The 13,956-nt window shown below is 48.6% G+C and overlaps 1 protein-coding gene across 1 annotated transcript in view; it reads left to right on the top strand.

Moving 5' to 3' along the window:
* The window catches only part of TGFBR2 (transforming growth factor beta receptor 2), a 54,071-nt gene extending 40,356 nt beyond the window's left edge, over positions 1–13,715 (top strand). The window contains exons 6-7 of the mRNA XM_064496810.1: positions 8,070–8,197; positions 11,139–13,715. Of these exons, the coding sequence (XP_064352880.1) occupies positions 8,070–8,197; positions 11,139–11,318 (308 nt within the window). The 3' untranslated portion in view covers positions 11,319–13,715. The remainder of the gene's footprint in view (positions 1–8,069; positions 8,198–11,138) is intronic.
* The last annotated feature ends 241 nt before the right edge of the window (positions 13,716–13,956 follow it).

The raw sequence follows: 13,956 nt of genomic DNA, 5'->3' as shown, positions 1-13,956 counted from the left end.
TCTGTAAGAGTTTGCACATTCGGACACATTTCTTACCTCCCAGATAAAACAGATAGCTCCTTCTACCGATACTTAGCTTTAGTTTACACGGCTTAAGAGAGAGGGCAGGGCGGAAAAGGGCTTTCCTGAAGCTTAGGCTTCTTTCCTACGGCTTGAAACCCAACATAATATAATTCCTGTTTTGCACTGACAGTCTCCGTTCAGAGAAGGAAAAGTGGAAAATGTGATGAATTACAGACTGGTATTTTATTTCACAATATAGATCAACTGGTATGTCCTCCAGTTTAGTATGAGTTGCAGAACATCTAACTGAGTGAAGCAGGAGACCAAGTGTCAGGGTCCGGTCCTGCAGGAGGGTGTGAAACCCCAGCTTTCCTGCCTGCAGTGACTCTGTTCTGCTCTCAGGGCTGAGCCCAAACTCTTGGTGTGGGCTCTCAGCCGACCTCGCCTGCTTCCCTGGGCTCAGCCCCAGGTACCGCTCACTCTGGGATCATCACTGGGAGCAGCTTTCGGGTCTCAGCGCTGGGCTTTGTCTCAGGTGGATGAGCGGGCCTGGAACACTGAAGTAGACTTTTGAACAGGCGAGGCAGGGGACACGGGACCGAGTGCCCAGGTCAGCTAAAGGGTCAGGCCAGGAGGGTTAGGTCAGCTCTCGAAAGATCCATAAGGCTCAGGCGTGTCATCTTGAGTCGCCCCTTCACCAGCCTGCTTATTCTCTGTACACACAGCAGCAAGAGACTGCACCACACTGGAGACACCCCTCTTCTCAGGGGAGAAAATACAAACACGATAGTAGCATCCTTCTGAAGCCGGTGCAGCAGCATCAGCAAAAAAATTCCACTTAGCAGCTCAAGAGACGGGTTGTCATAATTGAAGAGTGGTTAAAAGGGAAAAGCGTTCTGGTAGGAGTTGGTTTGGCACAGATGAAGAAACCACCAAGGAATGACAGCTGCCGGGACGTGAGCACTTGCTGCGTGGATCCACTCATTCCATCCACCAAGGACTCTTTGAAGGATGCGCGCTGGTATCAGTCCCATTTTACAGAGGAGGAAACTGAGGCTTCAGGAGGTGGGAAAGTAGTGGAGACAGGAATCAAAGCCCTGTGTCTCACTCTGGCCCACGGACCTTAACCAACTTTCCAAGTATAGCCTTGGCCTGACCGATGGAGAGCAGCTTCGAGTCCATTTGTTAGTATTACAGAGGGGCAGTCAGGGCCACTCTGTGTGGCCTTTGACTCGAAGCCTTACTGGAAGCCCCTGGCAAGACAGTCACACACTCAAGGAGCATTCAGGGACAGCCTCCCTTCTGGAAGTTTCCAGTGAACTTCTGGAACTTTCATTTCTCCACTGGGTGAGTCTCTGTTACCAGGATCCCCAGGCTGTTAAACTCTGTGGCGTGTGACAGCCTCAGTGTCTTAAAGTCTGAGGTAACTGCCTCATCTTACTCCTCTGCAGATACATTTATGTACTCATTCATTCACTCGAGGGATATTTATTGAGGACCTACTGTGTGGCAGGCATGACTCAAAATGCAAAGATGCAGCAGTGGAAACAGCCTCTGTCCTCCAGGGCCAGGGTGTCTAATGAAGAGCCAGCGTGCCAGGAAGCCAAGTAATGCACACGTGAATATAAAATAACAGCGTCGAGTGGCAGGGGTGTGTGTGGTGTTTGCAGAAGGAAAAGCAAAGCAGAGTTAGGGGACCGATAGTGACAGAGGTGTTATTTCAGACACCCTGCTCATCTGGAAGGATACAGAAGACAAACCGAGGAAACAGGTTTTTTCGGCGTTGGCTGAGGAGGGAGCGTGAGGGAGGAGGTGGCTGGTGTGTTGACTGTTTTGTAAAGAGAGAAAAGTCATGAAAGTGGGGTCCTGCAAGGACAGGTCTGGAGACCGGTTCTCTTTTACAAAGGAATCTCTGTCCTGCATGTGGGTTTGTCTGGTGTCCGTGCAAGTGTGCGGAGGGGGAGGGGGGACAGGAGGAAGGCGGGTCCTCCCAGCACCCGTCTGGGAGCCCAGCAGGCATCGTATTCCCTGCACCCCGGCCAGACCGGCCCACAGAAGCCCGGCTCCCAGATCCCGGGCCCTTTCGGCCTTTGACTAGCAGCTGACACGCACCATGCAGATAAGCAAGTATTTTAACCAGAAGAGAAACAACCCCACGAAGGGCTCCTGAGCTGTTGCCAGCTCGCAGCTGTGAAGCGGACAGAACTGAGGAAGAATCCACAGGAGAGGGGTGCGGTGGGGGGAAGGGGTGAGAGGGGGGAAGGGGTGGGAGGAGACGGCTCAAGAGAGCCTGGGGTCGCCGCCCTCCTTTTCCTGCATTTCAGAGTGGGAGAATTTGGAAGGAGGAAAGATACAAAAGTCAGAGTAGTGCGCTGGGGAAAACTGCCAAGGACTTGGCAGCTCTGAAGTTGGAACGACCATGAGAGCAGCAGCTGTGTACCAGATGCTGACTGCAGGGAGTGAGTATCTGAGCTCACAGGGCGGACCTTCCCGGAGAGCCTCCTGCCGGCCGGGGCGGTAGGAGACGCTTCGGGTCGGCTCGGGGCGAGGCGCTCTGTGAAAAAGGCTGCGGGGGCGGGGGGGTGGATGGCAAGAAAAGCACTGAGATCTAGAGGTTTCTTAGAACAGAGGTTGTTGAAGGCCCTCGAGGCGATCCCGAAGGTGTCCCCGGTGCAGCTGGCCAGCGAGGGAGACAGAGCCTGGTCTGAGCAGAACATCCTGCCTCGGGGAGACGGGCGCCTTGGGGCGGGGGGGCGGGGGGGGGCATCTGCCTCCAGCTGGGTGCCCCGGGCCCTGGAACATGTACCGACGACATGAGGAGTCTGTAGGGAAGAGAGGGCAGGAAAGCCAGGAAGAGAAGGAAGGCGCAGCGAGTCAGGCAGAGAAGCGAGCGGAGGAGCCGGGTGCTACTGTGCTACCAGGCGGGTTACCACCGGGCAACCTGAGTTTGACAGTCCCGCGGGGGGCCCGGCGCAGAGCCCCGCCCGCAGCCCAGCATCCCGCCACAGCCTGGCTGCGGGCTTATCCCCCAGCCTCCATCTGCCGCTGGGTGAGGGCTGCACCTGGGGCACGTTGTGGGGCGGGACCCCATCGCCAGCCCGACCCACTTGGAGCTGCGCGCACAGGGGAAAGTGCGGAGCGCTGTGGCCAGCATCCTAGGGTACTCAGTACACAGTCGCCCGCATCCGCGTTTCCGCATCCGCGGATCCAGCCACCCGCGGATCCAGCCACCCCGCGGATCATGTAGGGTGTTTACAATCCGCGGTGGCTTGAATCGTGGATGCGAAACTCGCGTATGCAGAGGGCCGAATATAAAGCTTGAACACCTGTGGATGCTGGTTATCTGTTTCTGGTCCTGGAACCAATCATCTGCAAATACGGAGGCACGGCGATGCTGGGTAATGACAGCGGGCACTTGCCATTTCCCTTATTTTGTGGATACGGAAATTGAGGCACAAAGTGTTGACATCTCTGTCCCATGGCCTCACCTCTAGTTTATGACAGGGCCAGGCAAACGCAACTAACAATACCCCTCCTTATGGTGCATATTGTTAGCACTTTTTAAAATAACTTTTTTAATCGAAGTATAGTCGGTTTACAATGTTGTGTTAATTTCTGGTGTACAGTATAGTGATTCAGTTGTACATAACATATATATTCCTTTTCATATTCTTTGTCATTATAGGTTATTACAAGATGCTGAATATAGTTCCCTGTGCTCTATAGTAGGACCTTGCTATTTATCTATTTTGTATACAGTAGTGTGTATCTACTAATCCTGAACTCTCATTTTGTCCCTCCACCCCTCCCTTACTCCCCGGGTAAACATAAGTTTGTTCTCTATGTCTGTGAGTCTGTTTCTGTTTTGTAAATAAGTTCGTTGGGATCATTTCTTTAGATTCCACGTACAAGTGATATCATATAGTATTTTTCTTTCTCTTTCTGGTTTACTTCACTTAGAATGACAATCTCCAGGTCCATCCACATTGCTGCAAATGGCATTATTTCATTCTTCTTTATGGCTGAGTAATATTCCATTGAGTATATAAATATACCACATCCTCTTTATCCAGTCATCTGTTGATGGACATTAAGGTTTCTTCCATGTCTTGACTATGTAAATAGTGTTAGCACTTTTTTTAAGTGCTGAACTCAATCTTACTCTCTAAGCTCTTTGCTTTTTTTTTTTTTTTTCGTTAGAGGCATTTCTAAAAGACAGTATTTATTATAAGTTAGACAGGTATGGCGCTCTCTGAAGTAAATCCACTCACTCTAACTTGCTTTCTCTGGAGTTCTTCACATTATTTGATCAAAGGCACAAAGGGGAAAATGCAGCGGTCTCATTTTCCCCCGCCTCCACCCCTACCAGTGCCCAACCCAGAATGGACAAGTGTTTGGGTCTCATGTCAGTAAGTAATGCAGCTGACAAGAGGGCTGCTCTTCGGTGGTTTTTTCATAGCTTGTCTAGAAATGACAAACCATAACCATTGGACAGGTCCCACAGGGTTTCCCTTCTCGGGGTCAGATGATGGGGAGGGCCTAGCCAAGGCAGGGAGGGACACATTTGTTACAGTTGTGGCAGATATGTTCCCACCTGGGGCTGCCCCAACTTTGTTCTGGTCGGAGGAGAAAGAACTCACTGAAATGCTTAGTAGAAAAAGAAAGCAAGAAAGCTTCTGACAAAGGCAATGCCGTTTCATCAGAGTAACAGTAACACAGTGTGAATTCTGCACGCTCTTCCGGGAACCCAGGACACTCTTTGGTCTCAGTTTACTCAACTGTAAAATCAGGTGTTGGTCACATCTCTGAAGACCGTTCTTTGTATTCTCTGTCTGACTCATTTGAAACCTTTCACATATGTTTAATAACTTATATTCATTTCTTCTGAGATACAACTCATATTCCTTGCAGAATATTTAGAGCAGTGCTGCCGCAGGTGTGGCCTCTGGAAGGGGCTGGTCCCCAAACTGTCTGTTTCAGATCTGCAACAGGATAAGGACAGAAACTGAGAGTAGGGGGCTGAGTAACTTTAGTGGCAATTCTGTGTCACCATGGCACCCAAATAGGACTCATTTTTCTTGTAATTCATTTCTACCGGGTTCCACCAAAGCCTCAGACCACTTTCATTTTAAGGGGTTGCAGGATGCCAGTTTGGGTGAGATGTCAGTCACCGCAGACTTGTCTGAAGCTTAGAAGGAGGCAGGCAATGGATGGCATCACACTCTGCAGTGTGGCTCAGGGAGGCAACACCTCTGTGGGCCCCCTTCAGACTGCCCTTGACCTCCCTTCCTGGGAAACTCCCATGAGTCCAAGATGGGAAGCAGGCGGCGGCTCCCTTGGGAACACCAGAGAATCTCACAACTTCCCAAGGCTTTAGGAAAAATGAGAAGCAATCAGTTAAAATGCTCTTCTCTCTAGGAAAGGGTTATTGCCTTGGTCTGCTTTTCTACAGGAGCACTTACTGCTTTTTCTTTAAGCAGAAAAACCCATCCCTAATGCCCAGGGCATCAGCTCCCCCGGCTCTCTCCTCTGTTCCCCCTGGAAACCTGCTTTGGTCCACACAGAACTCAACAGGTTAAACATGGTGGTTTATGTGACTTTGAAGATTCAGACTTGAAAGCAGTTGGCCCCAGTTATAAACTCAACTGTGGAGACCTTTGCTTTGTTTTCCAAAAAAAAATCTCATCTGTGAGATCGACATGGGATTGATTCTTTGATTGATTTTGATCCTGGCACTTTCCAGCCCTGATGGGGTCACCCGCCCCCTGCTTCTGAGCATTGTCTTGGTTGTGCTGTAGGAGTCGCTGATGCTAGAGTGCTTTCAGCATCTTCAGAAGATGACCTGCCTCTGCCAAGCCAAGAGCACCAGCCCCCAGCTGCCGCAGGTGTTGAGTCCTAAGGGCTCACACTTTTCACCCTTCTGTTGGGGAGTGCCCTTGACAGATGGGTGCTTCCTGGCCTGGAGATTTCCAGAACATGACAGCCTCACACTCAGGGGCAGCCTGTAGCCAATGATGAATTAATGTGGGAATTTTAACAGTCTGGCCTCTAGAGGGGATGACTGTGGGGCAGGTCACGCTCCAGAGCTCCCCATGGATCAGGCTGAGGCCAGATCTGTCCTGAAACGACAGCTCTGCAAGCTCCTCCCCCTTCCTGCTTCTCTTACTTTCTTTCCTGGGCCCTTAACCTCAATAAACCATTGCATGAACATCTTGGTCAGACTCTACTTCTGGTAAAGCTGGCCTATGACAGATTCCAAGGAAGTGCCTCTCCTTTCCCACTGTGACTGCCTCTCAGCTAAATGCACCATCTGACCCTGGTCACCAGGCTGCCCTGACCTGGCCTCCTCTGAAGAAGCTGAAAGTCCTCAATGTTCATACTATTCAAGGCAATCTACAGATTTAACATGATCCCTATCAAAACCCATGGCACTTTTCACAGAACTAGAATAAATCATCTTAAAATGTGTATGGAACCACAAAGGAGCCCCTGAATAGCCAAAGCAATCTTGAGACGAAAGAACAAAGCTGGAGATAACCATGCTCCCTGACTTCAGACCACACTACAAAGTGGCAGTAATCAAAACAGTATGGTACTGGCACAAAAACAGACTTGTAGATCTGTGGAACGGAATAGAAAACCCAGAAATAAACCCACACACTTGTGGTCAATTAACCTACAACAAAGGAGGCAAGAATATACAATGGGGAAGAGACAGTCTCTTCAGTAAGTGGTGCTGGGAAAACTGGACAGCTGCATGTGAAAGAATGAAATTAGACCATTTCTCACACTATATACAAAAATAAACCCCAAATGTATATGTGTGTACACACACACACACAAAATGGTATATTACCATAAAAAAGAATGAAATTTTGCCATTTGCAACAACATGAATGGACCTGAAGAGTACTTTGCTAAGTGATCCAAGTCAGAGAAAGACAAATACTGCTTGATTTCATTTATATGTGGAATCTACAAAACAAAACAAACAAAATAGAAACAGACTCACAGATACAGAGAACAAACTACAGTTTGTTGCCAGAGGGGTGAGGTAGGAGGGAGGGGAAAATGGGTGAGGAGATTAAGAGCTACAAACTACTAGGTATGAAATAGGTAAGTTGTAAGGGCGTAATATACAGCACAGGGAATGTAGCTAATATTTAATAACTTTATATGGAATATAATCTGAAAAAATATTGAACTGCTATGTTGTACATCTGAAACTGATACAATATGGTAAGCGAACTACACTTCAGTTTAAAAAAAAAATTTAGAAGAAAGTCAGCGACATGAATTTCCCTTAAAAAATAAAAAAGAAAAGAAATGGACCTTAGTTGAAATCTGAAGCCCTAATGAAAGGTTTACATCATCCTTCATTATTTTCTTTTTTAGCAAGTACCACGGAAGGAAAATCACCTTTTTCAATTGTGTTTTTGGTATTATTAATCTCTCTCGACTGTCATCTCACTAAAACAGCATTTTCCAGACCTTTTTTTCCATCATTGCTATTGTAAGAAGCCTTTGTAGACAATTTTTCTTAACCTTGACTCCTCATGATGTTTTTGCCCGTGGGTGATATAAAATCCACCACTTTAACCATTTTTAAGTGGTTACATTTCAGTTTAAAGGGTACAGTTCAGTAGCATTAAGTACATTCACATCACCATTCTCCATTTCCAGAGCTTTTTCGTCTTCCCCAGCTGAAACTCTGTATCCATTAAACAGTATCTCTCCATCGCTTCTCTGCCCAACTCCCGGCAACCACTAATCTCTTTTCTGTCTCTATGAGTTAGCATATTCCAGGTACCTCCTGTAAGGGTTGGTCTTGTCCACTGTGTCCCCAGCTGTAAGTACTCAACAGTCACACGGTGAATACTTCTCAAGCTCCTTCCACAACCATTCTTTATATTTTAATGCACCCTCATTAAAAATTGCCCCAACGTAATCACAGATGTATCCCAACACTCAGTGCCCCACGCTGCCCGGCCGACATCTCAACAGCCATTTCCCCCTCTGGGCACCCGCTCCTCAAAGGCCTCGTGTCTGCCTGCTCTCTCCCACAGAAGTGAAAGATTACGAGCCTCCGTTCGGTTCCAAGGTGCGGGAGCACCCCTGTGTGGAAAGCATGAAGGACAATGTGCTGAGAGACCGGGAACGGCCGGAGATCCCCAGCTCCTGGCTCAGCCACCAGGTAAGCAGTGAGTGTCACCAGGGACAGGTAAAGTTCACCCAAAGTCACCTCTTAGGTGGGAGAGAATTCCTGGATATGGGGCATCAATCTGAGGGTTGGCCCCTTTGTGTGCTGTGATCCTGTTAGGTTTTGTTTATAAAGAAATTTCAATAACATGGGATTTGACCTTGTCGTAAGTTTCAACCACCCTTCCGGGCTCACACGTCATCATCTGAAGGGCGCTTGTCCCATTGTCCAAGCCCCCTTGGTTCTGAGTTGAGATACTCTGTTTGCAGTCCCTGCCACCTACCCCCATGCCTTTCCATGGGGAGTTTATGTTTTGTTCCCTTGTGGGTTCCAAATGTTTTCTTCTGGGAATCTTTAGCTCTGGAAGGAAGTACTTAGTGGAGTGAGGAAGAAGCAGCATTTGTCAGCCAGCTGGACCCGGAGGGGCCGCCCTGTGCTAAAGCTGTGGGCAGGCATCTGCGGCTGTGCACAGAGTGGGGAAGGAGGCGTCTGGGGTAAAGGACAGCAGAGAACAGGAAAGTGCAAGTCAACAAACAGGAAATCTGTCTGTCTGTCCTGAACTTCCCAATGACTTTTTTTTCCTTTTCAAGAAATACTAGTAAGGTCATCCATCCAGAGCAGGGCAGTGGTTCTGACTTACAGGGAGTCCTACCCAAATTCTTTGGTTTGGGGGCATTTCGATGGGGGCAGTGGTCAGAGAAAGGAAGGAGGCTGTAGCTTGTGAGAGGTGGGGACTGTCTGGCACAGCGGAGAAGAGCCGTGAATGAAGGAGAGGGGCCCTATCTCAATGTCAAGACTGTCCTTTCCACGGAGGTAAACTTTTATGGCTGCCTTTGGATGAATTCCCTTATCCAGGAAAGGCTGGGGCGCCATCATAGGTTTCCTAAGGGCAAGGCAAATTCAGATGAGAAACAGATACAACAGATCAGGCACAGTCAAGAAGACAGATGGAGGAGGAAGGCTGTTCTGTTGCCAGCCCTGGCCGAGCGCCCCGGCAGCCGACGGACCCTGACAGTCAGGGAAGAGCGTGGACCAGACCACCCTCGCCCAGGGCATCCCCCAGGGTTTCGGAACAGCCTCTTAGACTCTGAAAATGCAGGACTGTTCTGTGTTAACTCTGAAATCAGAAGGCACTAGTGTCTTTTCTTTCCAACTCTGTTGCCTCCCCTGCTGTACAGTTCTTGTAATGAAGCCATTCCTCGTGATGATAAGATTCTGGAAAGAATTTGCATAGTACATTTTTTCTCTTAATGAGGTTTGTTGCCCTATTGATTTCCAGTTAATGCTTCATATTTAATCTAATTTACTGCCTGTAATTACAGTGTCAGAAGAAAATAAATGTTACTTGTGTACCAACAATAACCCTCTACTCTTAACAGGGCCATCAATCAATACTGTCAATTTGGCGAATTATATAGTTAATTCAACACCATGCACTCACAGGCGGGAAGGGAGGGAGGGGTTCTGGCGTGTGCTGGGGAAGTTGTTGGTTTAGATGGCAAACAGGAAAGCACCCTTCTCAGGGCAGTGGGGAGACTGATGTGTCCCTCCCGGGCCACCTGTGTGAGGGATCACGGGACGGCGCTGGGCCTCCGACTGGTAGGAGCACACTCTGTGCCTGTTGGGCTGTCTGTTTAACCCGTGCCCGTGTTATTTCTAAAAAACGACTTGGAATAATAAAAATGTTTGCAGAGCAAAATGCAAATTGAAGCCCAGAGAGAAGACGCTGGTCACCACTGCGGGCAGCATTTTCTGGATGGGCCTTTTGGGTGGGGCCTCTATGGGGTCAGGTTGGATGCTCTGAAACAGCCCAGGACAACAAACAGCAGTTTCCCAGGGTCTCCCTGATGTTGGAGAGGAAGGGGCCTAGCAGCTGGCCTCCTTAGCAGCTGCCAGAAGATGGGACTGAACCAGTCTACAAAGCCAGTGGACTTTCCAAAGGAAACCAGGCTTCTCTCAGACTGGGATATTCAGGCCTGTTTAAATAGGATGTGTGGCCTCAGGGAGGGAATGGCTCAGTGGTAGAGCGCGTGATTAGCATGCACGAGAGGGTCTGGGTTCAATTCCCAGTGCCTCAGTTAAAATAAACAAAACTAACTACCCCTTCTCTCCAAAACTAGGAACATGTATATGATATGGTTCCAACTCTAAGACACCCTGGAAGATGCAAAAACCACAAAGACAAGATCAGTGGTTGTCAGGGGCTCCAGGGGAAGGAAGGAGGGGGACCAGGTGGAACACAGAGGGTTTTAGGGCTGTGAAATTTTGTAGGGTGCTCAAATGGTGGATACCTTTGTCAAAACCCATACTACCCAGGGCCTGTACCTTAATGTGAACTGTGGACTTGGGCTGATAGTGACACATCACTGTGGGTCATTGATTTTTATCAAATGTACCAGATGGATGCAAGGTGTTGATGGCGGGGAGGTTGTCAGGCCTGGAGGCCATGAGGTTTGGGGTATGGGGGGGGTCATATGTGGAGGTTCTGCAGTTTCTACTCAGTTTTGCTGTGAACCTAAAGCTACCCTCAACAACAAAGACTAAAACTGTCCCCCCTGAAATAGAAAGGTATGAAAAGGCATTAGAAACCACATCCTGGGAATGCTCAGGACTGGGGATGCTGGTGTACCCCAGAAGCCCACTGGAGGTCTCTTTTGCTGTGTCTGCATTTCCCCACTGATCAGGTGGCTCCAGAGCGGTGGGTTTGGGGGTTCCGCGGCCCGCCCCCCACCCCTGCACCACCTGACCTCTCCTTCCTCCTGTCCCTGGCTGGCCTCCAACGGCGCGCACAGCAATCAGATAGCACTGGACACTGGCCTGCATGGGGCGGGGTGGGGGTGGGTGGGTGGCAGGGCTGTGGGGACAGGACAGGGGCCACCTGGCCTCCAGGAGCCGCCACCCCTCTCAGGAGCCTGTGGATCCTCTCCCTCTGCAGGGCATCCAGACGGTGTGTGAGACGCTGGCCGAGTGCTGGGACCACGACCCCGAGGCCCGGCTCACCGCGCAGTGCGTGGCCGAGCGCTTCAGCGAGCTGGAGCATCTGGACAGACTCTCGGGGAGGAGCAGCTCGGAGGAGAAGATTCCCGAAGATGGCTCCCTGAACACTACCAAATAGCTCTTCCGGGCGGCCCGGCCGAGTCCGCGGAGGCCGCCCCTGTGGCCAAAGACCAGAGGCAGCAGGAAGCCGCCCCTGAACGATGCTTCCTGGAACCCGGGGTCGCCCCACTCCCCACGCAGGGCAGAAACCCCTGCGGCGGGGAGGGGGTGACAGGAAGCATCCTGTGCCTTTGACGTTGTCATAGGATAAGCTGTGTTAGCACTTCCTCAGGAAATGAGATTGATTTTTTACAATAGCCAATAACATTTGCACTTTATTAATGCCTGTATATAAATATGGAATAGCTATGTTTTATATATATATATATCTATATATGTCTATATCTATATATTCAGCCATACTCTGGAAAGAGGCGAGGAAGAAGATCAAATATTCCCAGGAAATGGGTTTGGTGGGAGAGCTCCGCACGGAGTGCATAAGGGAGTGCTCTGGGACAGCCTCAGCACTTGGCAATCACGCATGCGCGGGTTCTCTGCGCACACAGAGGGGGCTCCGCCTTCCGAGGAGGGCTCCGCGACCCAGAGTCTGCTATGGCCACGTTGCACTTGCTTTTGCAAAGTACTAATCCCTTGCGCTGGGTCCTCTCCTGGCTGTGGATATGATTACAGTCACACTATCGGGGGACCAGACCCTGGGGTCCTCGTGTGCATCATCTCTCCTCAACTTTTCACCGGGGCTTCACGCCCACATCCAATTTGAAAACCTCCTTCCTGAGCTAGCTCAGAAACTTTGTCCCATTTCTAGTTGTTTAAACGTTTGGAACCCCATTTTTTCACCTTTACAGGCTGCAGAAAAATCCGAAGGATGAATGTCCCCATCCGTGAAATTGCCACATCTCCTACTAATGAGAAATTGTTCTTAAAAAAAAAAACAAAAAAAACACCCTATACCTGTGTCACTCTTCTCTTTTTCCTAAGAGAGAACAGATCCCTCTGGGGCTCTTTTTTTTTAATTTTTCATCCCGCTTGGTTTGAATCTCGAGCTTTCTATGCAAACTCCAGTGGGTTCCATCCTTCTGGTCCGCTCAAGTGTATTTTGGCTAAGTGGAAAGTATTTCAGCTGCACAGCACTGCCACGGTCGGGACTCTTTCCTCAGGCACTCTGAAAATGTGTTTTGCTTGGCCTGCACAGCGTTTAACAAAACCGAGCCCCTTTTTAAATATTTGGAGATTTTGCAAAAAGAAAAAATCTGGATATTCAAGTAAGACTAGATAGCAGATGGTCTCCAGTTCTCTCTAGTCCACATCATTCACAGATCAAGGTGTGGACACACTTAGAAAGCTGCTTCACTTCCTTCCATGAACGTTTGCGTTTTCCACCTACCCCCACCCCCAAGTCTGAGAGTTAAACCAGAAATGTGCATTCATGCAGTCATTCTCTGGTTATGTAGTATGATTTTGATTCCCTTCCTGGGGTAAAGATATGGAATTGACCTTTTTTGTTTGGACCCATTAACCCAAGTCTCTTTTGCTTGTATATTAAGAGCCTTCCCTTCTGCACTGGGGAGGGAAGCCCTTTACTCCAAGAAGCTGTCGTCATGGCTACCGATCTCCATCACACCTGCTTCCCAACCTTTGCAGAATTTGAATGTGGGACACAGGAGTCCCATTTATTAGGAAATCTGTGTCCACGTGGACAAGAACAAAGAAGAGCTTTAATACTCCAAAGGAAACTCGTTAATCCACAAACAAGTGTTAATGCTGCAAGTAACAATCTCTTTTTTAAAAATGTTTTTTAAGCTTGTTTTCAGCCAAATAGGAATATCAGAGAGGGACTATCAGTGATCAGATCAGCTCTGCTTGGGTTCTGGAAGGTGTCATCTCATTGGGGTCTTAGCAGACCTGCTGAAGATTGAAATTAGGTGGAACTTTTAGGAATCTTGCTTGGTGGGGGTGAGAGGAGAGTTCAGGACAGTTTGGCCGGAAGTGCCCAGCAATCCCGTGCACTCTAGGGCTGTTGATGCCGTCCCAAGAGCTGTTGTTCATTGACCCCTAGTGGTGAGTTTTTAGAATACTGGTCCATCGATGGCATCTTCCAGGATTCAAAAGAGCTTTATCACGTTGGTGTCATCATCAGCATAAACTGGAATGTAGTGTCTGTCAAATGATACTGTGGCTTGTTTTATGTTTTTTCTTCCTTATTCGAGAAAAAGACCAAGGAATAACATTCTGTAGTTCCTAAAAATACTGACTTTTGTTTCACTACTATACGTAAAGGGAAAGTTTTATACTTCTATGGAACACTTTGGCAGTACTCCTGTATTAAAATAGGAATGTGAATGCTATATACTCTTTTTTATATCAAATGTCTCAAGCACTTATTTTCATTCTATGCATTGTCTTTTATATAAATAAAACGTTTATTCGATTGAATAAAGCAAAAATACTCAGGTCAGCTTCCTGCCTCCTGTTTCCCGTTCATCATAGCCCATTTGCCTCGCTGGGTTACTTTGTGGTTTGTGCAGAAAAAGCCACAAGACAAATCCTCCCCAACTTTTCCATATTCATTGTCTTCTTCAACTGACAGGGTCCAGCCACTGTTTTTTAAAAGCAGGTTCAGTAACGTGAGATGGGGCAGATGGCGGTTGGTGGCCTGTCCCTTATCCCTGGGTGGGGCATGGTGTCCCTCTATGTCT

This window comes from Camelus dromedarius, chromosome 17, assembly GCF_036321535.1.
Source record: "Camelus dromedarius isolate mCamDro1 chromosome 17, mCamDro1.pat, whole genome shotgun sequence".
NCBI lineage: Eukaryota > Metazoa > Chordata > Mammalia > Artiodactyla > Camelidae > Camelus > Camelus dromedarius.
The sequence above is the reverse complement of the archived record's forward strand: the minus strand, read 5'-3'. Positions and strand labels throughout refer to the sequence as shown.